This window comes from Natrix helvetica (assembly GCF_964273705.1).
Source record: "Natrix helvetica genome assembly, chromosome: 3".
NCBI classification, from domain to species: Eukaryota; Metazoa; Chordata; class Lepidosauria; order Squamata; family Natricidae; genus Natrix; species Natrix helvetica.
Window position 1 is genome coordinate 109,545,914 of NC_138549.1, and position 27,796 is coordinate 109,573,709.

The window sequence follows — 27,796 nt, forward strand, 5'->3', positions numbered from 1 at the left end:
ATATTTATCCATAGTTAAAGTAACAGTAAAACCATAAGTTTATTCCATTAATCCTATTTCCTGAGTTTTGAACTACAAAGTCTGAGTTCGCACCAGTGACATGTGGTGAGGTTTATGGCTGGTGAGGCACTGACTGAGTGGTGGGTTTCAAATATTTTTAGACTTGTGGACTTGGATTGGATATCTTTTCCAGTGGCTTGAAAGCAGCTCCTCTGCCATCCCCCCCATTCCCCTGCTGCCTTCCCTAAACACCTCCACCGTTGCAAATGCAGCCTGCTGTCTGGGTGGGAAATGCCTGGAACATAATAAAGCCCACCCACTCACCTCCTGCTGGCAGGCTAGGGTGAGAGGAGAGGCAGAGAAGCCGGAGGGGAGCCAATCCAAGCCTTCCAAAAGAAAGAGGCTGGGGGAAAGTGTGTCTGCTACAGCGTGGCTCTTTGCCTGGCTTCCATGGATGACTCTGCTTAACTGTTAAAAAAAGCCTCTAAAAAAGCGCCCTCTACTATGAGGCAGGAGAACTGCTGCCTCAATTACGTCAGGAATTTTTAGGCTTTTAACCCTTGCTTAACTCTGCTCGAGTGATCATAAATGCCTAAAGTCAGACTAGATGAGGCATGCAGTTCTCCTGCCTCATAGTAGAGGATGCTTTTTTAGAGGCTTTTTTAAACAGTTAAGCAGAGTCATCCACGCTGAGGCAGCAACTAGCTCAGCTTTTTCCTTTTTCTTTTCTTTTCATGATGAGAGCGGTGAGGCTGTGCCTCACTTGACTGCACATCACTAGTTCGCACAATCCTCTAGATCAGGGCTATCAAACTCCCGGTCCATGGGTCAGTTGCATCACACACTGGCCACACCCACATCCACTTTAGCAAAGGGGGGGAAAGTTTGACACACCTGCTCTAGACTAAATTGTAGTAAACTATTTCAATGGGTCATTCAAACACAGCTTTGATGCAGCAAATCATCTCTAAGCATGCATAAATTGCATTTGTTTACTATAGAATAACCAGCAATCTTTTTTTTTTACAAATCAGGAATTACATATCAGGTATGTTTGTAATGTAGAGTATATAAGGCAATCTGGGCAACTCTTTTGAGAAATCAAAACCCAGCCAAGCTTCCAGACTAAGTTTGGTCTTGAACCCCCTTCTGTCCAATTCCTTTGAGAACATCCATCTGCTGTCGTTGATGACTAGAACCAAATGGGACACTTAATCAGAGTGGAACTTATTAAAAAACAAACAAAAACCCAGCACCATTCCTTCCCAAGACTGGGCAATGGGTGGCACATTGTGTTAATGTTGCCTGAAATAGAATTGACCTTTTGTGCTTCACTATCACTTTGTTGACTCATAATCAGTTTATCATCCATGGAGTGATTCAGATAGCTCTCCATGTAGTTTTGGAGGCTTTGTAGGTGTGAGGGCAGCATGTTCTCACACTCTCAATTGGCTTTCCATTAGTACGGCTGAAGGATTTTTCTCAAGACAGTAGATCAATTCTGAGAAATGCTGAAAATATGTAAGCACTGGCTATAGAAGGCTGGCTACAGGGAAAGAAGGATGAGATGGTGCCTGATACTTTCTGGGGCCCAATTCTCATCTTCTATCTAACTAAACCTTTGAAGGGGAATAGTAATAAGGATACAAACTGGTTGGTTTTAGTAGAAACATTTGTTTTCTGTAACACCCATATATTATGCCATGTGTTTGTAATGTATCTGGCAAATGTCAAATCGTTGCCATTTGAACTCTTGTCAATCTGCAATCTATGGGCATAGATGTGGTTCTCAACGTATTCTCAAACCTTATACCATGTTGGTTTATTATAACATGTCTGTGGAGGTTCTCAGTCATCCAGGTTATGGTTGTCCCAAAGGTGCTTTTTCAAAAGGCAACTGGACTCTGAGAAGCTTCTTGGATGAGGAATGAAACATCTTTAAGGAAAAACAAAGTCCACTTGCTTTTTGAAAAAGACCTTTATTATAATATATCTATCTCTCAGAAGCTATCAGTTGCCATTTCAGATGTAATATTCAACTGGTATGAACAACGAGATGAGCTCGTAGACACTATAAACAATGTTTATGAAGAGAATTGCACATTAAAAAAACTACAGAAAGATTTGAAATTGCCTTGAGCTGGATCATATGCTTCTAATAATAATTATTCTCCAATGCCTTTGTCAGCAAGGAATGACATGAATATTAATTCATACAGTATAGCTCAAATTGGGGAAAGCAGGGCCGCAGACTGAAACTAGGCCTAAGATTCCCCCAGTATTCCAGGCACGGCATATGAAAAGTTTTTGGGAAGCTCTGAATAATCCCTGAAACATACAAACAAGCAAACAAACAAAAAATAAATATGTAACTTCTCCCAGATGTTTACACATCATGTTGTTGTCGTTAGTTGCAAAGTCATGTCCGATCCATCGCAACCCCATGGACAATGTTCCTCCAGGCCTTCCTGTCCTCTACCATCCTCTGGAGTCCAGTTAAGCTCACGCCTACTGCTTCAGTGACTCCATCCAGCCACCTCATTCTCTGTCGTCTCATTCTTCTTTTGCCCTCAGTCCTTCCCAGCATTAGGCTCTTCTCCAGTGTGTCCTTCCTTCTCATTAGGTGGCCAAAGTATTTGAGTTTCATTTTCAGTATCTGGCCTTCTAAAGAGCAGTCAGAGTTGATCTTCTCTAGGACTGATTGGGTTGATTACACATCGCATTAAATGATTATTTAAAAATGGTATCTGAATAAGCCACAAGAATTGGGTTTATATAATACACTAAGCCCTCAAAGTTATGGTTGTTAAACCACAATGGCTAGATTTATACACCATGCTAATCAAAAATTAAACAATCCATGATATAACTTAGTACTCCAGGCACACAAAGCCTTAGGCTTTCTCATCAAAGCCATCCATCCACATGCCCAACTCTAAAATGCCAGCGGGCGACACCTAGGAGTAGATCCTTCTCTGTGATGGGCCCAACCCTCTGGAATGACCTCCCCCCAGACATTCGAACTACCACCGACCTCCGCTCCTTCCGGCAAAAGTTAAAGACTCACCTATTTCAATCAGCTGGCCTGGCACTGTCTTAGTTTTACCTCCCGATATTTATTTATTTTAATTGGGTTTTAAGGGTTTTATAGGCTTTTAAAGTATTATATTTATTATTCGATTACAGTCTCATAACCTCCTTCACCAGTATTAATTTAATTGTTTATGTATGCATTTTATAATGTATTTTAGTGACTGTACACCGCCCCGAGTCCTCTCCGGGAGAGGGGGCGGTCTATAAGTGTGAATAATAAATAATAAAATAAAATAATAAATAAATAATAATAAAAAACAGCACAAAAGCAAAAAGTACCAACAGTTTAAGCAACTGAGTTCAGAAACATGAGAGGAAAACAGATTTATAAAAATTGAAATATGTATTTGTTAGATATTAGCATATATCGGAGCAAGTCTCCTCTCTGGTCCGCTGCTACAGCGGGAAACAGGTATCGTTCTGATTGGTCGAGGGGCGTACCCGATCCCTATAAAAGGGGAACCCTCCGACCACAGAGCAAGCTGGATCACTTTTACCACTAATAAAGAGCTGTTAAGTCACTTCGTGTCCGCAGTCTGTTCTCTCGTTGCCCAGATCCAACATTGGCGACGAGGATGGGATTGAGAGACAGATAGGACGAAGAACGCTACCTCCAGAATCTCCGGATTTGATCCAGCCTAGGAATTCGGCAGAAATTCCGGCAGCCATCTCAAGCCACCGCAGCGCGGCAAATTCAAACGCGAGAAGATGGCGATGCATGCTCCCCCCGCTCCATTCGACCCAGCGAATGACGAATGGGAAGCCTTCATGATTCGTTTCGAGTGTTTTCTCGAAGCGAATGAATACACGGGGATCACCGACGCCCGGAAAAAAAACATCTTCCTCGGCTACTGCGGAAAAGAAGTATTCAACACGGCCAGAGACCTCACCGCGCCTACTCCAATACAGGCAGTATCATGGGCGGCGTTGCAACAGGCTCTACAGACTCATTACGCGCCAAAACCTTCCCGCCATGTTTGCCGCCAAGCATTCAACATGAGGAACCAGAAGGCGGGAGAATCTATCAACCAGTACGTTGCAGCCCTACGAAAAGCAGCCACACATTGTGGATTCAGAGACCTGGATGAACAGATTATGGATCGACTCGTTAGCGGGCTGAGAGACATTTCCCTACAAAAACGGCTGTTAGCCAAAACCAATTTAAGCCTACAGATTGTACTCGAGGAGGCAAGAGCTTCAGAAGCAGCAGACAGATCAGCGGAGACAATCCAACGCGGGTTCAACACAGGCCAGCCAGCGCCAAGACACACCAAAGTTCACTACGAGGACACAAGCCCCGACTACGAGGATCCCGAGTTCGAGGACAGTCACCTGATGCGGAGCAGTCACTTGAGGCCTGGGGGGAGACCCGGATTCTGTTTGCAGCCCTGCGCAAGCTGCGGAGGGAATCACCCCAGGTCTACCTGTAGGTTCAGGAACGTTGTTTGTTCGCACTGCAACAAACTTGGGCACATCGCACGAGTGTGCCGGAGCGAAGTCCCTGCCTCACGGCAGCCACCCATGTACCGCCAACAGAAGCCCAACCCAGGGGCTTGGCGAAACCAAAAAGGGTGCCCAGAGAGAAATCCACAAGTGTTTACCCAGAGAGAAAATGCACAAAGAGCTGAGCGAGCGTATTCCCAGAGAGATTACACACAAGGAGCTGAGCGAGCGTATTCCCAGAGAGACTACACACAAAGAGCTGAGAGAGCGTTCTATCAAGACGCTCACCGAGAGTATTTTCAGGATACAGATCCTGAGATAGAGTTAACCCAGAGAGAGGAATTGCGAACGTATCTCACAACAATAAGCCAGGTGCGCACCAAGCGGCCTAAAAAGCTGAAAGTCACAGTCCTCTTGGAGGGCTCACCTTGCGAGCTGGAAGTTGACACAGGATCGTCCTTGACGATCATTTCATGGGCATCCATGAAACAGGCTATCCCTAGCCTCAAAAAGAGCCAACTACGCACTCCAGACATCCTGCTATGAGACTACCAGGGGAACCGAGTCCCTATCGTGGGCCAAGGCACGTTCCAGATCCGGTTCAAGGACATCGTAGCCCAGCTGCCCGTGACCATCGCCAGCGCGCCATTACAGAACCTTCTGGGGCTTGATTGGTTTGAAGCCCTGGGGTTAGAAGTCACCGGAATCAACGCCGTGGAAAACAGCAGCGCTGAACAGATTTTTAAGGAGTTCGAGGATGTGTTCAGCCCCGGTCTGGGTAAGTATGTGGGTAAACCAATCTCATTCAATTTAGACCCCAAAGTGGCGCCAATACGACTTAAGCTGAGACGAGTGCCTTTTGCACTCCGCCCAAAAATAGACAAGGAGATAGATAAACTAGTAGAGCAAGGAGTCCTTGAGCTGGTGGATCACGCGCGTTGGGAAACTCCCATTGTGACCCCAGTAAAGCCAGATGGGTCAGTCCGCATCTGCGCGGACTATAAATGCACAATTAATGTCGCGCTACAACAAAGCGCATATCCTGTGCCTGTAGTACAGCACTTATTGCACTTGTTGGGGCCAGGAAAGGTATTTGCTAAATTAGACATGGCACAAGCTTACCAGCAGCTGCCCGTAGATAGCGCCACAGCGGAGGCCCAAACCATAGTGACGCATAGGGGAGCATTTAAATGCAACCGGCTACAATTCGGTGTGAGTATTGCTCCAGGATTGTTCCAGAGAGTCATGGAACGACTTTTGCAAGGGATACCGGGAGTCGTCCCTTATTTTGACGACATCTTGGTGTCCGCTGCAAATGAGGAGCAATTAAATAAAAGAATCAGGACTGTTTTGACCAGAATCAGAGAAAAGGGTCTCCGCCTCAAAAAGGAAAAATGCCAAATTAACGTGCCTAGCGTAGAATTCCTGGGTTATAGGATCGATGGTCAGGGAATACACCCCACTTCAAAGAAAATTAAGGCGATCCAGGACGCCCCCACACCACGAAATCAGACCGAGTTGCAGGCCTTCCTCGGACTACTTAACTTCTACAGCGTTTTTCTGAGACAGAAGGCGACCGTTGCTGAGCCACTACACCGTTTACTCCAGAGGAACACACCATGGAAATGGGGACGATCCGAAGCTGCAGCTTTTGCCGGAGTAAAGCGCCTGCTTACCACTGACTCGCTGTTAGTCCAATACAGCCATACACTACCACTGGTATTGATCTGCGACGCCTCACCTTTCGGAGTCGGCGCAGTCCTCAGCCACCGGATGCCCGACGGAAAAGAAGCACCCATCGCCTTCTACTCCAGGACTCTTTCATCGGCCGAGAGGAATTACAGCCAGATGGACAGGGAAGCGCTAGCTGCTGTAGCCGGAGTAAAACGTTTCCACGAATACCTCTACGGCCGCGATTTTGAACTGATTACAGATCACAAACCGCTGTTGGGACTTTTGGCGGGAAACCGCCCCACTCCCGTATCCTTTTCTCCTCGCATGACCAGGTGGACTGTTTTCCTGGCTGCGTACTCATACAAATTGATTCATCGACCAGGCTCCACTCTAGGACACGCAGACGCACTCAGCCGGTGCCCACTACCGGACCTTTTGCCAGACCCCACTCCAATACCGGTGCTGCTCATTGATTGTTTGGACTCAGGACCGGTTTCTTCCTACGACGTTGCAAGGTTTTCTTCTAAAGACATGTTAATAAAACAAGTTCAAACTTGGGTTTGGAGGGGGTGGCCAAAGGGAAACGTGGGCCCGGAATTCAAAGTGTTTTGGTCAAAAAGGGATGAGCTCTCTGTGTTACAAGGTTGCTTATTGTGGGGGGATCGAGTTGTTATTCCGTATGCTTTACGTAGAAATGTATTGGATGCTTTACATGTGGGTCATCCGGGGATTGTTAGGATGAAAGCGTTAGCAAGAAGTTACGTTTGGTGGCCAAACATGGACAAAGAAATAGAGGAATGGGTGGCCACTAGCGACCCATGCCAGGAATCGAGACCAGCACCCCCGGAAGCGCCAGCCACAGAATGGGAGAAGCCTAAAGCACCATGGTCGCGAATACACATCGACTTCGCAGGGCCATTCCAAGGTCAGACTTTCCTTATAGTTGTGGATGCATACTCGAAATGGCTAGAAGTAGTCCTAATGACTTCAACCACGGCAGAGGCAGTCATTAAGGTTCTACGGCGGCTTTTCGCCACTCATGGCCTGCCCAACCTCCTGGTCTCCGATAACGGGCCCCAATTCACGGCCATGCAATTTGAGACATATCTAGCAGGTCAGGGAATTCGACACGCCCTCGTCGCGCCATTCCATCCGGCATCAAATGGACAGGCGGAGAGAATGGTGCGATTCGCAAAAGAGGCCCTCGCTAGGATGGGTCCAGGTGATTGGCAAACACGCATTGACCATTACCTCTTAATTCAGCATATTACCCCAAGCGCAACGACGGGTAGGAGCCCCGCTGAACTACTCATGGGCCGCCGTCTACGGTCTCACCTGGACCGTCTTCACCCAAATTACTCTGCCACAGCTCCCCCAGACTCCACTAGCAAAATTCGGTCTTTTAGCATAGGGGATTCAGTATACGCCCACAACTATGCAGGGGGAACATTGTGGATGCCGGCAAAGGTCATTGGCATCACGGGTCCACGATCGTATCTGCTGGAGCTGGAAGATGGGCGGAACTGGAAAAGGCACATCGATCAACTTCGGGGTCGCCTAGCACACTCAGACCTTCGAAACGAAGACAAGAGATTCCTGCCAACGGAAAGTCAGCCACTCGAGAGCCCCATCATAGATAACTACGACACCTGCGAACCCAGGTCGGAACGAGAGATCGAGCACGAAGCAGAGAAAACCCCAGACAACGCAACCGAGCAGCCTCAGGAACGCCCTAGCAACGAAGGCACGAAATCTCCCAAATGTGAAACAGGAAAAGCACCCGATCCTGCAACCACTTCTAACCAACCCGAACTGCGACGCTCCTCCCGAGTAAGGCAAACCCCAACATACCTAAAAGACTATGTTACTAACCGCAACGTTCCATCTAGGAGGGGAGGGGTGTTAGATATTAGCATATATCGGAGCAAGTCTCCTCTCTGGTCCGCTGCTACAGCGGGAAACAGGTATCGTTCTGATTGGTCGAGGGGCGTACCCGATCCCTATAAAAGGGGAACCCTCCGACCACAGAACAAGCTGGATCACTTTTAACACTAATAAAGAGCTGTTAAGTCACTTCGTGTCCGCAGTCTGTTCTCTCGTTGCCCAGATCCAACAGTATTTCCCCAATCTTTCATTCTCCAAGTAAATTGGCTGGGAATTTTGGAAGTTGCAGGACCAAGTTGAGAAAGGTTAATCTAGCCAGGCAATGAAATTAAATTTGCCCCAAGAGTTTAGATTTATTTTTTTTAGGTCATTTAATTTATGGCTCAAAGGATTGCCCTCCATGTTTTACAATAAGCCATTGTGATTCATTCCCAGAAGGGTCACATTCTTTAGCTTTACTAAAAGTTAGCGTCCAGCCATCTTTGTCTCACTGTATAGCAAATGGAAGGTTTGATTGTATACAGCACCATCTTGTGGCACCCATAGACATTGCATGATGTTTCACTTGAAACACCAGGCAGAAAAGATTCGGTATCCCAGTAGCAGACTGAACTTTTAATGACAAATCTTGATCCAATGTTAATCATGCATGTATGAGTATAGCCACTCGAACGGAGATGAGAGTATCCATTTCTAAGGCAAACTACTCTTTAATCTCTGAGCCATGCTTTTTTCTCTCTCTCTTCAAGGAGGTTTTGTTTTTTTGCCTAGTTGGACAGATAAGAGTTAATCAATGAAAATGCAGGGCTTGGCCATCACTAGAGCAATTACCCCAGTCTTTTTCAGTAATCTATTAAGGAAGAACAGCTTTTTGCGACATTTTTACTTAGTTATAACCAAAATAGGCAACAAGAACGAGAAGTGAAATGCCTGCAAACATATTAACATATATAAAATGAGGGAAATGATCAACCTCAAGGAAGGTTCAAGGTAGCCAAGATATCTTTAGCTCCCATGACCCTCTGTACTGCGCATTTATTTGCAAAACTGTTGTGTGCATTCTAAAATAAATCTTATCTCATTTCCCACGGTTTTTCAATCTTATCAACACAAAAAATGACCGCAGTGGACAAAATGGGGCTGCTTTTTAACTAAGTACGTGTAGGACCTGGTTCTAGGTTTCCAAGTTTTTTATTCAAGTTAAAATTAAACATAATTTCAAATTTTTTGGCCAACTGGCAAAGGCACAGGCATTCCGGAAACTGCATTAAAATTATTTTTAATTTGAGAGAAAGAGAGGCAAACACAATGATCCTCCAATTCATTTGCAATCTTCTTGTCTTTGAAGAAGCAATAATTGAAAATCATGCATCAAACGGACCCCTTCAAGTGCAGGAGTTGTAAAATTGGTTCAAGATGTAGAAAAAAATCTTTATTTTTCTAGGCAGTTTGGGACACTGATAAGGGGGTGGGGAGTTCAAGACTAAGCTTGGAAAAAATAATTCTTACTTCAGATTCTAAAAATCATTGGCCCTAAGTAGAAGGAGCTTATTAGTGCCTAAGTTGGAAGTAAAGCTACAATGTACTACCAGTAATACAAAAAGATGCACACATACACACAGGACAACAAAAACACTGACGTAAAACATTTAGAAATAAAAGATATGTTGATAGTTCATATGGACTCCTTGAACTGGAGACATGGAACATAACTTATTGTCAATGCTAGAAACCCACCTGGAATTACCAGAAGAAAAATTATCAATATTCTTCTCGGTTATATTACCTACAAGCAAACTTGATGATTAGAGGAGAAAAAATATTGAGAGATGGGGAAAAAGTATTTACCTAGAACCTAAGTGACCTAGCACTAGTATCTTAAGGAATCCTGCCCCCAAAAGTCCTAGTGAAACCAGAAAGAGCTAAGTGTGCAAATTAAGAAACTTCCATGACTGGAACTCATTTGTTTAGCTGAACTGAAATACTGTAACTTTTACAGCATTGATGTCTCCTTTAGCCCTATTGTTGAATAGCTAGGACAAACAGATCTAGTGACACTGTACACACACACACACACACACACACATTTCAGTTTCTTCAAAAATATTAAAGCAGTTTTGATAAAATTATACACTTAAGCCTATCTGCCAAGATGAGAATAAAATATGATTAACCCAGAGAATCTTCGTACTATTTTTCTGAAAGCATAAAAGGGTTTTTTGAAATCAAATATACATGCCATTCAGGTCAAAACTGAAGTAGGAAAAGGGATGTTTTAATGGGGAAAATGTCTTTAATCTTCAATGGAAGAACTACAAATAATTGGAAAGACCACTTGGATGTAGCTCTTATTTACATCCGCTGAAGCTTGTCTGGAAACTGCAAAATGTGTGAAAAATATAGATTTACCAAACAGCTTAACTCGCTAGAGCAAGACAGTGTCTGGAGAAGTGGGGTGCTCCTACACCAAACTGGTCCTTTGGCTTTTCCTGGCCACCCCTATCCAAATGGGTGCTTTCTGTCCAGGCAAACATATGTGCAGATCATCAGAAGTTAGGGATCCAGCAGTCATTGTGATGTAGCTGAGATATGCAGCCATATTTTAAAAGTCCTGCTTTGTTTTGTAGAAGTGCATCAGTGGAGCCCTTCAATGGAGCCTTGATTAAACTGAATTAAGCCTTTAGGGCCTCACACAGACTAGCCAAGGAACACACCAAGGAAGCAAACATCTGCTGGAATCTTAATGACATTCACTTTGGGACTGATGCAGAGGTGGTACTCACTTACCTTTGCTACCAGTTCGCAAATGTAATCACGCACACAGGACCTTCCGCACATGCGCAGAGCATCAAAAATGGGATATGATGATGTCCAGGCGGGTGGCTGGAGCCTCCCGCCATCAGCACTACTGATTTGCCCGAACCGGATAGAACCGGCTGAATAGCACTACTGGATTGATGTCCTTCTAACATCTGCTTTCTAGGATGTTGGTCCCACATTAACAGAACCAACTATCTTGTTAGTACTTGGAAAGTCTTAAAAACCCACTCCCTTTTAAAAACAAGTTGATGCTTTTAGTTTAAAATGTTGTTTTAGTACTTTTCCCCTTATGGTTTATTTTTCGGTTGCAAGCTGCTCATGGGATGTTGGTAGTTGGCAATATCATAATAAAATTGCAATCTTAAGATATATTCTAGACCGGACAAATGCTGTAAGTACTTTGATATTAATTGTACCACTAATACAATGAAAACAATTAAAATCAATTTTCAGTAACATGTTAGTTGAAATACTTGTTCTCCATTCAAGCTTCTAAGGAACAACAATGTGAGAGATCTTTTCTTTATTATTAATTTTCAAGCAAAAAGTGCAGCTTTTAAAAAGGACGTTGGGAAAATGTAGCTCCCCGTACTGCTGATGTTTATTTAGACATTTTCTAGGCTTTATTGACACTGACTGAAAAAGCTACCTATAGGTTGTGTTAGCTGCAGAAGCAATATATTAATGTAATTTTACAATAGGCTTTTAATACACCATTATTAAAAAACACATTCTCCTCTATTGCAATTGCACAAACCCTGCATTGTACTCACAGAAGACCTGGTTTATGAAGCTATAAGATCAAATCTATTTGTGAACACAAGTGCACAAACAGGAATTGACTAATATTTATGTTGGTTTACTAAGTTTACAGAGAAAAAGTGCAATTGTATACATGCCCAATCAGAAGTAAATCTTCTCCCAGATAAGAGTGCCTAGCGTTGCAGGATATCCCATTGATCTGAAGTGGATCAATTCCATTGAGCATGTGGTTAGGCTGAAATAATATTTGTGTGTATAGATTGGCATGCTGTCCATTTTTGGCTTCATAATTGCTAACAGAGAGCAATTCTTTTAGAACAATACAAGAATCCTCTTTCATCTAAGAAGCAGGAGGGGATGTTGAGGCAGAAAAGGAAGCAGTGGCACGGAAAAAGCAGCTCCAAATAACCCCCCCGTCTTGCCAAGCTAGGTAAATTATCACCAAACAGCACATAGGATCACCAGAAGGAAAAAGGACTGCACTTCAATTATGTGTCATACATCAAAGATTGGAACGTAAGAGAATCAATGATTTAATCAGTTCTCTGTGAAATGAACAGGCTTGAAATGAGACGTTCCATAGCCGATTGGTGACAAGCTAGTTATCCAGAGACTTTCTTCCTTTTGAGCTTATCACGTAGATTGAGATGAAGTTGTTCCACAGGCTCATTTACTTAGCAAGGTTTTTTTTAAAAAAATCCTAAAGAAGTGAAGGGATTATTTCCCTTTGGCTACCAAAGGTGGAATTGTCTAAAAAGTAAAAGAGAACATGAAACAATGCAATCACGTTACTTTAGAGTACAGGTAGTCCTCGACTTACGATCACAATTGAGCCCAGAATTTATGTTGCTGAGAGAAAAATTTGTTAAGTGAGTTTTGCCCCATTTTACGACTTTTCTTGATACATTTGTTAAATGACTCACTGCAGTTGTTAAATTAGTAACACGGTTGTTCAATGAATCTGACTTCCCCATTGATTTTGCTTGCCAGAACTTTGCAAAAGATGATCGCATGTCTCCGGGATACTGCAGCCATTATAAATATGAACCAGTTGTCAAGCAGCCAAATATAAATCATGTGACCATGGGAGCCCTACACGGCTTGGCATCTCTGTACTTGCAGAATTGTCTCTCCTGACCAGAATCTGCCAAACTCCCAAGAGGGCTTAATCATAATTCCCATCCCTGATGAGATTAAGGGAGCACCCAGGTATACAGTATGGACTTTCTTGCAGCTGGTCCCCATATATTGGAGTACCTTGCTAGAGATTGAAGCAGTTGTGAAGAGCAGCAGATGTACTTGTTTTGGGTTATTACCTACCGGGATCACTTTTCATTTTGCACTTTTTATTTCAGTTCTTATAAGTCTGGCATACTACAAAAGTTGCAGGATCCACTGTCTAAAACAGATTTCTTTCTAGATTGTTGCAAGATAGAAGAAGGACCTTATCCCATCTTGCACACCACCACTTGCTTCAAACGATGACTGGGCCAGCAACAAACTTTCTTAAATATACACGTTTCTGCATTACTATTGATCCAAAACATACTTAGTTCACCCAAAAAATAAGTCCCATGTTTTGGAATGCATGCTTTGGAATGCCATTGTACACCCTCCAAATCTTCAAGAGGTATATGGATCACTTTTTGTGGCTTCGGACAAGCATCTTCACTGACAAAACCCCACTTTGCACTTCTGCACGAGTTTCAGGATTGTGCTTCAAAGAGAACACGAGCGCCCGCACGGTCCTGCGGTAGGACGTGCTAACGAGATGGGAAGAGAGATAAAACGCTTCTTGCTCAATATTTTCTGCCAGCAGGTGACCAATCTGAAAACAGAAAGAAAGAAATGAGATCCTTGTGATTAATAAGGAGACTAAGCATTTGCAAGGGAGGTGGTTTCTTAGTCAGCTCAAACAAGGAAATTAATTTCGGATCACAAGTTAAACAGGAAGAACAATTTCATTTTACTGTAGCAATTAAAGAATAAGGCTGTGTGGTCAGTTTCTGGTTTTTTGTTTTTTGTTTGTCAACCCAACAGGAAAGTAATCTGCAGTCAACCTGGGGTGTCAAACTCAAAAGCAATTATGAATGGAGGAGTACCATTTCCTTTTTTAAAAAAGTTTTTTATTAAACATAAATTAAAATGTTGGACACAGTGTAAACGGTCCTGGCAGAATCTATGCCATACATGCTAAGATATTCAGTTATACATTGTAGCCATCCTGTTTTTTTAAACATTTGATCCATACCGTATTTCCAAAAAAGAAAAAAATAACCTATTTCCAGCCATGTTGGTTTGTGTTTATCTTGTACATTCTCGCATTTATCATTTCATACACTCTATGAATCTTGGCTCATGCCTATTTTGGGCTTTCCCTTTTATATTCCAACCATCAATAAAATTTATCCCAGATCTTATAATATTCTGATTCATCTTTATTCTTCAGTTCCCACGTCAATTTATCCATTTCAGCACAGATCAAGATTTTCCTAATTATTTCCCCTTAATGTGGAGTTTCGCTGTTTTTCCAATTTGGGGCAAAGACCATTCTTGCTGCCATGATAATATGTATAGTTAAAAAGATAACCCTCTTGTTGTATTTCTTGTTTATAAATCCCAAGAGAAATAGTTTCGGTGTGAATTCTATTTCCTCTTCGGTTATCTCTATCAAGCACTTTTGGATATGCTGCCAGTATACTTTGGCTTTTTGGCACGACCACCACATATGGTAGTAAGTGCCTGGTTCTTGGTCACATTTCCAGCAATTTCTAAACATTTTGGCGATTCTTGCAGGTGGAAGGTACCACCTACAAAACATCTTATATACTGTAGGTTTTCCTTATACGGTATTGACAATGTTATTTTCCTGTCCCTTTCCCATAGTTCTTGACCAAATGTACATTATAACCGAAGTTTATTGCCCATTGTCTCCTTGACCTGCACTTCTTCCGTCTTGTATTCCAATAAAAATTCGTAAATCTTCTTTATCAATTTATCATTTGTCCCCAAAAGAATCTTGCCCATTGCCATCAACTCCCCACTAATGCCCCACTCTCTCATATCTTTCGAGTAGTGTGATTGGATTTGGAGGTAGGGCCATTCCAGATGTATCCCCTGTTCTTTTAAATCTTTTAAATCTTGCCTCAATCTTAATCTCCCTTCTTTATCTAGTATATCTTTATAGGTGACCTGTTTTTCCTGATTAATAAGATTGGAATGCACTATTGCTTCTAGTGTTGATAGCCAAATGGGTGAGGAGTACCATTTCCAATAACGCTGGTTTCTGATGGGGTTTTAGACTAGTCCAAAACCAAATCCTAGATCAGTGTTGGCAAACCTTTTTGGCACTGAATGCCGAAATGGAAGCACATGCGTCCGGGGGAGTGCCAGAAACGGAAGACCAGGTGACCAGCACAAAACTGGAAGAGCAGTTCCCCGGCGTGCATGTGCATGAGCTTCTGGTTTCTGGCATGCACATACACGCCAGTCACCTGAGCTTCCAGTTTCTGGCATGCACAAGTGCCCGAGCCCGGAAGAGGAACGGGCGACAGCTGGCGTGCCTGGAGAGATGGGTTCACCATCACAGTCCTAGATAATCTGAATCCTTCAAACTGAGTAGCAAGGCTGTAAAAGGAAATGGAGACTCTGTGTACAAGTGTCAGGTATGAGTAGAAAAACAGAAAAGGATTTGCTAAAGCATTAATTCTGAAGCCCAGCTTCAGCATATGCCCAGCGATATACAATGAGATATCTAAAGAAGCAATATCAAAATAAAGTAAAAACAACTACTGCCTACAAAAAAAGGGGGGTTATTTCATTTTTATTATTGGTATCGCAGAACTAAGGAGACTCCTCTTTATCTTATATTATTTTACAGCCACTGTGGGCATAACCTCATCACACTCAACTGCATCTTATACCCAGAATGATGTTGTTAGCTTTCATTTACATCGAATAACTTATTCCTACTGGAGAGAATTACTGATCATGGTGCCTTTGCAGAATTGTGAGTTTAAAACGCATATTCCCAAACTCACTTTTTCAATTATTTAGAATATCTTGTCGGTTTTAAAATCACTGTCACTTATATGAGTTCATTTTATAACTGTTCTGCTGATTTATACGTCTGTCTTCTTAGCAATGTCTCATATGAGAAAATTCAAATAATAAGGTGAGCAATATTTACTATCAACCTTCAAGTTCACTTTAAAAATGAACGTTGACCAGAGTTGAACAGATATGACATGACTTATTCTAACACTGCTGGGATCCAAACTAAGCAAACCATATACCTATAGTTTGAACTCATAGCTCATCGTATTTTACTTGTTCTACTTATGCAGCTGTCAATATGTTCCCAAGCGCAACAGCAGGGAGATACTGTAAAAACAAATGCATCCTTTTTCCAGTATAACCATGCCAAGGTTAAATGTGTAGGAAATTACAGATAAATCTTCTTTCATTTGTATGTAAAAATGTAAACTGAATCATATATTCCATCTAAATTATTACAAACATACAGCATATGCATACATATTTAATTGAAATTGTATCTATTCTAATACGCTTTTAACATTTCTTATTCTAGACATTTGAATATATACCCCTTCCTGCTTAAATATATGTGCATTCTTTAAATTATAGTTATTTTGTGTACATGCATTAAAAAAACCAAAACACCAAAAATATGTGCGACTGATAGGGTGTAATACAAGACTAGGGAGGTAAATCAACATGGTGACTATCACTCGGAGAATAAATATTTCCCTTGCATCCTGCAATAAAAGTCTATGGCTATGTGTTTATTTTAGTAGATTTCTTTCTGGTCCTTCAGTAAAATCTATAAATGTAACTGTTTTCTCAAACGGACACAATACTACACTCATAAAACCAAGTGAAAAATGAAAAAATAACAGTGATTTGTTAGCATGTAACATTAAAAATGGAAACACTATTTTATAGTTAGGCATGTCTAAACAGTTTACACAAAATCACAGGAGTGGTAAAATTGTTGGTCTTCTTAAGCTACGTGGGGTTGCCCTCAAAGACCACCAGGAAGCATCAAATGGTCCAGAGTGCAGTGGGACAGGTAGTTATGGACACATCTCACTATCCCCATGTAACACTGCTTCTCCGTGAGATGCACTGACTTCCAATAAGCTTTCAGGTGCAATTCAAGATACCAATTATCACCTTAAAAGCCCTATATGGCACACGACCAAATTAAAAATTATTTTAATAAATTTAATAAACCTAAAACTTGAAAGACTATCTTCTCCCAAGAACATCTCCCTGCCCCACACACTCCCACAGGGAATGTATACTCCAGATTTCTTCTTTTTCTTCTCATGGGACTCTAGAACCATGACTTTTCTATGGTTGCCATGTTCTTTGGAATGGTCTCCAATCTCTACTCCATCATATGACAGGCCCCAATTCAGCTCACTTTAAGAAAAACTATCTCACTCTTCCAGTGGTGGGTTCCGGATCCCATTCCAACCGCTACGGTTGGAACGGGCCCGCTGTCACCCAAATAAATAAATAAAATAAAATAAAATAAATAAATAAATGGATGCTTGCAGCGCGCGCACATGCACACGGCGGGGCATGCGTTGTAGCTGCCAGCGACGCTTCCGCAAGCCTCCACAATGCTCCATCTGCTCGTCAGAGCGTCACGCAGGTGCTATACACGCCATGCGTGTGTGCGGAAGCGCCGAAGGCTTTAAAGGAAAGGTAAGGAGCTCGGGCGGACAGGTGGGCCCTCTGGAGCACCGTACTGGAACGGTACCCAGTGCTCCGGGCAGGCTCCGGTATGCCCGTACCGGGGCGTACCACCTGCAACCCACCACTGCGCTCTTCCCTTCAGCATTAAGGGCCAGTAGAGTGAGAATCTTTCTTCTTGGTTGATCTGTTATGTTGCTTGATCATCATTTCATCTTTATATATTGCATATGTTTAATATTATATGATTTGGGAAAGATTTCTTGTTTGTTTGTTTTTATGCTGCACCCTGCCCAGAGTCACACTGGTTGAGTTGGTGGTCTTACAAATCTTGCTATTAAAATAATAAGTAAATATTCTACAGTAAGTGATAACCATGCAGATTCTTTTGACTTTGGTTTAGCATGGTGTAAATCATTGTGACTTTTTTAAAAAAATAACATTTTATGGCTTAGCAGGGTCTCCTCACAGATTGCTTAGCACTTGGGCTGCTGGACTGCTGCTTTGGGCCTGCTGTGCATAACTGCATATAGAGATATTGTTTAAAAGTAGACATTTGATATGCATCTTTTAACATGTGACCATATTCAGTGAGAGAAAAGTGAGAAATAGTGACGAGTCTTACGATGTAATTGGAAGGGGAAAATGTAAAAACTCAGGTTTTTACCTGAGATATTTGTGTTATTACAGCCCTTGAATCTGTGCACTGACTTTTTCATATATAAAAACCTTACAATATGTACAGCACTGTTAAACTAGTTCCCCAGTTAAGCCTGGCTAGAATCACTGCAATATTATGCATCTGTCTGGAAAACTGTGGGCTACAACTGATGATTCCAACTCACGATTTGGTCTACCAAACGTTTGACATGTTAGCTCCAGGACCTGCTGCTGTCTGCTTAACAAAACAGGAGGGCATAATTTTTCTGACCAAAGTTGATAAGGAATAAAAGAAGCACTGCCTGTAAATTTTGCTTTGTAGTCTTTGGGTGCCTTGACATGCCATTTAAAGGATAATTAATGAATTCATTTAAAAGGATAATTATTATGGAGTTTAATAGAGCAAGCCAGCTGGCCATTAAGCTCAGGGAAAATTCTTGTTGTGTTCATTACGTAAGGGTACCATAGGGATCTGATATTTACCACCCCTTTGTACACTATTGACCCTCTCTGTAGGGTCTCACAATAAACTCTGATTTATAAACATTTAATTACGGATATAAGATTTGCCTGAAATATAGGACATCTAGAGAGATGTAGAACATCTAGACAGGAGACCACTATTATACATTGCCCATATAATGCTGGATAATAATTTGTTTAATTATATTTCACTGAACTGATCATAGTCAATTGAGATTATGTAACATGTTAAGGTATGTGTGTGTGTGTGTGTGTGTGTTGTATTTGTGCTGATAAATAAATAAAGGGCATACCAGGGGTTGTAACACAAATACATATATATATATATATATGTATATTATAATCAGTATTATCAATATATTTATCATATATTTATATATATAATCAGTATTATCAATATATTTATCAGATATATATCACAATGTGCCAATCCAAAACAAATCACATTATGGCTAAGCATGATTTGTAAACTCAGTCCCAAGCCAATAGTTGTTCTGTCTCTTGAAATAAGGCCACAGTGGTGAAATAAAGGATCTTTTCTGCTGTAAAGCTGTTTCTGTTGTAAACCAGAAGTTAATTCTGATATCACTTCAGCAACAGGCCCAAAATGATGTTTATTTCTTGAGGCCTTCCAGCAAATGTCTGAAGTAGGTTTTAAAATATATTTATGCCTTCTTCTGGTTTTAGACTTCTGTCATGCTTTTGTTGTTTCAGCTGATTTTATATTTCAATTTATTGCACTTGATATTGTTTTTATGATCCTCCTGGGTCACTCTGGGAGTTGTGTGAAGCAAAAGTACAAAACATTTTAAATGAAATTATGATTGTAGCTACTCCAGAGGAATGTGTATGGAACTGCTTCACTAAAAACGAGTAATAATAGATATTTGGCTGGATGTTACGGGTAGGTACACAGGAATAAGAAAAAATTATAGAGAATGCATTTCCCTCAACAGTGTACTACAACTGAGTTTTTTTTCTCATTTATTTATTTATTAAGAACATTTATACAGCCATTCAACTTATTTAGGGTGACTCTGAGCAGCTTATAGAAGTAAAAGATATAATTATAGTCTCCTCAATGATCCACAAGGTTTCATCGTCCACTACCTGAAATTTATACGTACATTTATCTTCTCAATTGTTCTTTTCTTAAACTCTGCTATCAAGACAAAATGACATGTTATATCATAGTAACAACCAGAAACCAAATTCAATAAATATAGTTTTCTACCACCACCATAGCTAAAGTACCTTGGGGAAGGGAGGGAGGTCCTATTGGCAAGTTACTTTTCAATAAGTAACTTTTGAATATCAACTTGTGATTTATGTAGAATGCTTATTGCTACTTTCATTCCCTCCTTGTCTAAGTGGATGAAGTCAGACTGAATTTTTCAAGATTAGCTGAAACGATCTGAAAGCTGATGTCACTTTCTTAAAATGCAATTCAGGGGAAGAAAAGGAACGAAGAAACTGATTGTGGGGTGTTTTTTTTTTTTAAGAGATAGAGAATTTGTTGAAATATAAGGAAGCCAAAACTAAGCCAGTGTTGGGTTTATCATCTATTCCAGAGGTTCCCAATCTTTTTCGGTTTGTGGCTCCCATAACACTTCGAATTTTTTCCGCGGCTCCCTTAATAGGTACATCCGATTTTTTTAAATTTTTGACTTTTTAAGGATTTGGAAATCTACTTTTTAGTTCGTTAAGGTTAGGTTAATTGAAAAATAAATTAAACACGAGCTTTAAATTCACAATTTATTGAACATCGTTTAATGATTTAAAATTATTAATGGGATGGATGGGCTTGTTGTTCGCTGCACAACTTCTCAAATCTTGGAATAAAATTGGAAATGGCGACTCTCTTTTCTTGCTCGACGTTAATTTTCGAGCGATATTTACTTTTTATTACAGCGACTGCCGAAAACCCAGCTTCGCACAAATAGGACCGCGGATCCTCATCAGAGCCGTAGGCTGGAGCCGTGCAAGAAGTCCGCTTGGGTGGGGAGGGAGGGAAGCCCTTGGCCGCCCGTCCTCGCCACCGCCACCCCTTCAGCCCTGGTACTGGGCCGCCTTGGCAGCGCTCGCCTCGCGCGGCAGCAAAGTGTGTGTGTGTGTGTAATGGGGGTCTGGCTGGGACCGATCAGCTGAGAGGCTGGCGAAGAAGCGGCGCTTGGAGGAAGAAGGCAGAGATGCTGGCTGGTATTCGCTTCCCTTATTTTTCGCTGCCGCTGCCCCGGCAGAAAGGAGCATTACTACCCCTCTCTGCTGGTTGCAGCCCAGGCCCCGCCTGCCCTGCTTAGCTGAAAGTGGCGAGGGAGCAAGCCGCGATGAGCAGGAAGGGAAATGAGCGCCGGCCACACACACACACACCACTTGTTGCCGTGCAAGGTGAGCGCTGCTGGGGAGAAATCAGGGGGAGAGGGGGGAGAAGACCATCCCTAGCAGAAGATTGTTTTCTTCTCCCCCTCCCAGATTTCTCCCCAACAGCGCTGGTCTCGCATGGCAACAAGCTGTGTGTGTGTGTGTGTGTGTGTGTAACGGGCTGGATGGGACCGATCACCTGAGAGGCTGGCAAAGAAGTCTTCCCCACTGCCGCGAAAAGGCAGGGATAGGTGGCCAGCGCTCATTTCCCTTCCTGCTCATCGCGGCTTGCTCCCTCGCCACTTTCAGCTAAGCAGGGCAGGCGGGGCCTGGGCTGCAACCAGCAGGGAGGGGGTGGTAATGCTCCGTCCTGCCGGAGCGGCGGCGGCAAAAAGTAACGGAAGCGAATGCCAGCCAGCATCTCTGCCTTCTTCCTCCGAGCGCCGCTTCTTTGCCAGCCTCTCAGCTGATCGGTCCCAGCCAGACCCCCATTACACACACGCACACACACACTTTGCTGCCGCGTGAGGCGAGCGCTGCCAGGGAGAGATCAGGGGAAGGCGAGGGGGGGAGAAGGCATCCCTAGCAGAAGTTTGTGTTCTTCTCCCCCTCCTGCTGATTTCTCCCCGGCAGCGCTAGTTGAATATTTGAATATTAATTAATTGAATATTTCGCGGCGCCCTTATGACGATAGCGCAGCTCCCCAGGGAGCCGCGGCGCACACTTTGGGAATCACTGATCTATTCCTTCAAACTGCAAAGCAACTTGTGTTCAAGGACATTAATATTTGCATCTGAATGCCTGCCATCTGATTATTTCATTAGAAAATTTACAGTGTATGGCTGCCCGTCTTATATGATTGTAACTCTGGGTGATATACAGGAAAATAAATAACCAAATGAAAAATCCGAATAACTGTTCAAACCAACAATATCAACAACAAAAATCAGTGTATCAAGAGCGTATAATAGAAGAGATGTAGCTCAGGGTTGAACTGTGAAGCTCTCAGTGCTCTCTGTTTGTTTGTTTGCTGGCAGATTATTCATTACCCAATTGTTTGCTTTCGGTATTATTGTAAACTGCCCAGAGTCACATATAAAGTGAGATGGGTCGTGTAAATAAATTTGATAAATAAATAAACTAGGTAGCATCATCAATGCGAGAACTCACAGCAACACATAGTCAGGATCCATCAACACACCCTTCTCCTCTCAAAGGATAGCCTTATCTATCACCCTGGCTTAATAAAGGTAATAGGGTCAGAGCTAATTTGCTGGGGCACAGTGGAGATCATTGCAAAGGGTAGATGCCCCATAAGGGTCCTAAGTCTCATTATATAACAGTGCTTTGGAGTGCTTAGAGCGTGTGAGTTGGGAACAAATAATGTGAGAAAAGCAGTCCCACAAATAACGAAATAGTGTAGCCTAATATTAGGCTACAAAGAAAAGTTATTTCTTAGAAATTTACCATGAAGACATACACATTACCTCGAGTTCTAGAGCTTTTGCTAGTAGCTTCCGGGCATTCTGTCTCAGGCCCTCTGTTCTGGGATTACTCCTGACTTCAATTAAAGGTCTATTGGAGTGGTTTTTAATAAAACTTCTCCACTCGGTGTACACCTCTTTCGCAAGAGTGGCCACATCCAGGTCTGAGTGTTTCCTCATCTTATTCACTGTATGACCTGGGAATAAAAAAAGATATAAAGAACATGGTAGCATTGAATAAGAATGTTGGACAGTGGGGCAAAGCTGAAAAACATCTTTTTTTTCTTTTTACAGCTGCCATTGCAATCTAGAAGTCCTGCTCAATGAGGAGAAATGTGGCATCTATTCCCAAGCCAAGCCAGAATACTTTATTCATTAAACATGAAACTCAGTCAAGTGAGCGTTTAAAGATGTATCGCAAATACCATTGACTGGTGCGCATGGTTGATACGGGTTGCTGCCAGCATCCTAGGTATCAACCAGGTATCTTCTTAAAATATATGATGTTCCTAGTAGTGCAGTTTTTTGCAGTTCCGCTGCTGTTTTTGCAGGAAGCTGCATATTCTTTATGTGCTTAGTAAAATTCTGGGGCATGGTACCAAGTGCCCCGATGACAATGGGTATCACTGTTACATGCTTCGTCCATAGCTGTGTAGTTTTGATGGCCAGGTCGTGATATTTTGTGATTTTTTTCTAGTTCTTTTTCTTCAACTCTGGCATCTCCTGGTACAGCAATATCAATAAATTGTACACTTCGGCCCTCTGCAACCATGATATCTGGCGTGTTGTGTTCCAAATGACGATCCATCTGTATTCAAAAGTCCCTCAAGATCTTCACCTTCTCATTTTTGGTAACTTTTCCCACTTTGTGCTTCCATGACTTTTTGGATACAGGTAAGTCGTATTTTTTACATAGTGGCCAGTGGATTAATGTTACAACTCAGTTGTGTCAAGCTTTGTACTCAGTTTCTGCAATTTTGCTGCATTCACATATTAAATGTGAAACAGTTTCGACTTTGTTGTTGCAAAGTCGGCAGTTTGGGTTGTCAGTGGATTTTTGTATCTTCGCTTTCATGGCATTAGTTTGTAGTGCTTGTTCTTGAGCAGCCAGTATTAAACCTTCCGTTTCTTTTTTGATGGTTCCCATCTTAAGCCATGTCCATGTCAAGTTGTCATCACATTTTACTTCAATGTTTTTCAAGTGCTGTTCATGCAAAGCTTTGGTTTTCCATCTATTTAATCTGTCATCCAGCTGTTTTTCCTTATATTCTACCTTTGCTTCTGTTGTTTCTATACTGTTCTCCATTTTCACAGTCTGCAGCAATTTTTCTGTACTTTGGTTCACATAATCATTCAAACTTTGTTTTTCTTCTTCTACAGTTTGATGGATTTGCAATTGCCCTCTGCCCCCTATTTTTCTTGACTGGTATAACCTGTCAATGTCACTTCGTGGATGTAAAGCATGGTACATATTTAAAAGTTGGCCCATTTTCCAGTCTAGGTTTTCCAGTTCAGCCAAAGTCTAGTTGATGATTCCATCTCACCAAAGATTAACATAATAATAATAATAATAATAATAATAATAATAATAATAATAATAATGAGAAGGAGAAGGAGAAGGAGAAGGAGAAGGAGAAGAAGAAGAAGAAGAAGAAGAAGAAGAAGAAGAAGAAGAAGAAGAAGAAGACAACGACAGAAATTGGGTGAAACCAACAAAAAAAAAATCAAATGCATCATGTAATTTTCCTAGAAATTGTCTACTTCGTGACATCTAAAATAAATTGAAAGCTATTTTGGGAATGTAACTCAGGAGGAGCAATTAAAATAAACTCCATGAGCACAGAAGGGGAAAATGAATAAGGCATTGTTCTGAATGCTTGGTGGTTTCTCCCCCCCCCCCTCTCTCTGTGTGTGTGTGTGTGTGTGTGTGTATTTAGAGGGGCAGCTTGATTGACAGAGGGCAATATTATGTCATTTGAAGAAATCCCAGGGCGATAATGCAAAGAAAGGGCACCAGGACCAATATTAAATTTGACTGAACCCAACATTCAAATAAGTATTAATTAAATCAGTATGACTACTCCCCACATATATTTTTTCCCCTTTGAACATTTCAAACTACATCTTAGGTGCAACTTCTCCAAGGACTCTGAGAGCTGCATCTTAAATTAGTGGCTCTGATATGTGTACAGATAGTGCTCGATTTACAACAGTTCATTTAGTGACCGTTCAAAGTTACAACAGCACTGAAAAACGTGACTTATAACTGTTTTTCACACTCACAACCACTGCAGCATTCCCATGGTCATGTGATCAAAATTCAGATGACTGTCAACTGACTCATATTTATGACGGTTGCAGTGTCCTGGGGTCATGTGATCCCCTTTTGCAAACTTCAGACAAGCAAAGTCAATGGGGAGGCCAGATTCACTTAACAACTGTTTCACTAACTTAAAACAACTGTGATGATTAACCATTGTGGCAAGAAGGTTTGTAAAAATGGGGCAAAATTCACTTAACAAATGTCACTTAGTAACTTAAATTTTACATTCAATTATAATCGTAAGACGAAGACTACCTTTTGGCATTTTATAATTGAACTGCCCCAATTTACTCCCTGAAACCATAATTCCGGCCTCTCCCGATAGAATATAAAAAGCAAATTGTTACCTATTTTCGTTGAAAGCAAAATTTCCTTGGAGGGTATTTTCTTCTTTAACTCCATCAAGGCCTCCATTAGATTCTCCTTAGGTTGAATTGAAAGCTCCAGTACAGATTTCCATCTTTTTATATCTTCTACAACTACCACTCTCTAGGAAAGAAACCCATCATTAGGAGCTAGAAGGAGACACACGTATTTACTGCAAACTCATTTTCTGTGCTTTGTGTCAGCAAACAGTGCCGTTATTGCCATCTAAATTATTGATGATGATGGACAGTCAAATTCAGAAAATCGGATAATCCACACAGATGAAAGTACTTGTTTCACTGCAAGTCCCTGACGTAAAGTGAGTGAAATCTAGAAAGCAAAATCAAGTCATTAGGCTGCCATCTTCAATTCACTTATTATTCTGAAGAAAGTGCGTAGAGCGAAGAGTCCTCATAAAAATAGGAGAACGCCACATAATGTTGTCACGATTCTTCACTATTACCGAAACTAAACATGCACTTGCTTCCTTTTGCTCTCTTGCCCCAAACACATATTAACTATCATCCCCCCCCCCCGCTACACAACTGTATCTGTTTCGCATCGTTCTTATTCTTCTGATTTATTCCTCTACAAAATAAAGTTTTCCATTGCTTTCTTCCTTATGAAATTATATTATTTTCTCTTCCTAAAGATTTTTCTTTTCTTCTGGTTAATTTTTAAACTCTTCCAACTTCATTTAACTGTTGAAGAATAAACAAGTCACATAAATAATGAAAAGATTTATCTTGAAGCAGCCCTGGATGCGATATGCTGAGGAAAACTTACCAAAAAAAGAAAACGGAGCAAAAGACAAAACAAGGAGAATAAATTAGGATGCTTAAAATTTCCTTTTTTTAAGTACGTGTTACTCTTAAAATCAAAGAGAAAAAAATTAAAAGAACCATTTTTCCAGATTATTGCTTTGTCTTTTGAGAGAAACTGCTACAATTGGTAAATTGTAAATACAGTATTTATATAATTAAAAATGCTATCCCATTAATGTGAAATTACAACTTTTTCAAAATGTTCATTCATTTTTAAATTAGTCTGAATTAGTTTCATTTTGATCTGATAGTTCAATTTTTCAAATGAATAATTTTACTCTATTAGGTATTGTTGGCTAGTTATTAAAATCAGTTTTATGGGAGGCAAACAATACATGTGCTGAGTTGCTAACCAAGGTAAGGATCACAGGAGAAGCTGTCTCATTTGATTTCCTTGCATCCATTCTGAAGAGTATAAGCTACATTTGATGTTATTATTACATTTGATATTATAATAGTTCTCAATATGTTTTTGCAGCTTCACCGAACCTCCATTTTGGCCAAACCTCTTCCAGAATGTTGTTTAATCCATTTAAAGCACAGGCGTCAAACTCGCTATGTCACATTTCCATCATGTGATGTTTCACATCCTTTTTCCCATTCGTGGAGCTAGGGTAGATGTGGCCTGCACGGGACATATCTGGCCAGTTTAACACCTCTGATTTAAAGTATAAATATTTCTTAAAAGTTTAATAAAATTCATTCATTATTCTTTGAACGGTTACTTGGGCTGATAAAAGTAAAATAAAGAGTTATTTTTGAGATGTTTCATTTGGATCATATACTGAAATGACAAGGTTCCAGAAAAGTTAACAGTCGAGCTTGTGATATTTTTGTTAATGATATTTCTTTGCATGAAAAAAATAGGCTTTTCTTGTAATATCCCCCAGCACCGATTTCCCTATTGGATTTTAAATACATATTTTGGGAAACAGTTCTAGCTTTACAATTTATCCCCTCAGAAATACTGCCATGTTCTTTGAAATCAAAGAAAGAAATTTAAATTATTACAATGCAATTACCGGTACAGTATATTTGGGAAACGATCTGAAAACTTACCTTTAGAGATTCTATTGTAGCTTGTTTATAAACCTTTTCCCCAGGATCGTTCTTTGTTGGTTCTCCTTTAGTTCTGGGTGTTCTTATAACAAATTTATCCATCATCTAATAATCCACAAACAGGAACAAATAATTGTTTATAGCAAGACGGTAGTTCTGTATAAAAGGAGGGAAGGAAGGAAGATGTACTCTCTTGGTCTTCATAAATGAACTGAGGTTAATAGTGACCTTGCAGTTTAAACTAAAAGCACAAGACCTGTAAATAATGTAAAAGTTGAAAAGGCATCTGTGCTCAAAAATAATATATAATTAATAATATAATATAAACATGAGGCTTAAAATGTGTTGCTATGAGCATGAACTGGGTACTATTAAATCATGTTCAAGCCAGATCGGGAACCAAGCTGAACCTGTTGAATTTCTGTCATTGTTGAGAAGCACAGTTCTTGGCACTTTTCATTTGAGGTGTTTTTTTTTTTTTTTAAGTAATACATTAATTTGGTAAAAGATAAAATAATAGAAGATGAGCCGCATCTCACCTGGGAAACAACATTATTTGTCCAGGATGCCTGATAATTGCCGGAACTACATCTCTTTCCGCTTCTCGCCCCCCTCCCCCTCCTGGAACTACATTTCCCAACAACGCTTCACATTCAATCTACTTTCCGGCCCTTTCAGATTGATCATAGAGATAAAAAAATTAGAGTAACCACATCCTTCACAGAGACATACCTGCCTGGTGGTGTTTTTGTTATTGGAAAAACCTTGCGCCTGAGGGGAGGGAGGGGAAGTCTAAGAGTGATTGGACAAAGAATTAACTTACAAACGAAGGTGGT

The 27,796-nt window shown here is 41.2% G+C and overlaps 1 protein-coding gene across 3 annotated transcripts; it reads right to left on the minus strand.

Annotated features, from left to right (window-relative positions):
• Window positions 1-11,437: 11,437 nt before the first annotated feature.
• On the minus strand, window positions 11,438-27,638 carry TCEANC2 (transcription elongation factor A N-terminal and central domain containing 2). 3 transcript variants are annotated; one of them, XM_081948009.1, is made up of 5 exons: window positions 27,500-27,638; window positions 26,961-27,065; window positions 25,059-25,200; window positions 22,392-22,585; window positions 11,438-13,504 (listed from the first exon to the last, which is right to left on the minus strand). In XM_081948009.1, the coding sequence occupies exons 2-5, from the start codon at window positions 27,063-27,065 to the stop codon at window positions 13,316-13,318; spliced, it is 630 nt and encodes a 209-aa protein (XP_081804135.1). In that variant the 5' UTR covers window positions 27,500-27,638; the 3' UTR covers window positions 11,438-13,315. The 3 variants fall into 3 exon arrangements, with proteins under 3 accessions (XP_081804135.1, XP_081804134.1, XP_081804133.1); XM_081948008.1 differs by having other exon boundaries at window positions 11,439-13,504; window positions 26,961-27,116; window positions 27,500-27,628; XM_081948007.1 differs by having other exon boundaries at window positions 11,439-13,504; window positions 26,961-27,216; window positions 27,500-27,626.
• Between the last annotated feature and the right edge of the window lie 158 nt (window positions 27,639-27,796).

Coding starts and splice junctions, on each gene's coding strand:
- TCEANC2 (XM_081948009.1), bottom strand. CDS start 27,065: ATGATGGATAAATTTGTTATAAGAACACCCAGAACTAAAGGAGAACCA. Junction 25,201..26,960: donor CTACAATAGAATCTCTAAAG/GTAAGTTTTCAG, acceptor TTTCTTTCCTAG/AGAGTGGTAGTTGTAGAAGA. Junction 22,586..25,058: donor TTTGCTTTCAACGAAAATAG/GTAACAATTTGC, acceptor TTTTATTCCCAG/GTCATACAGTGAATAAGATG.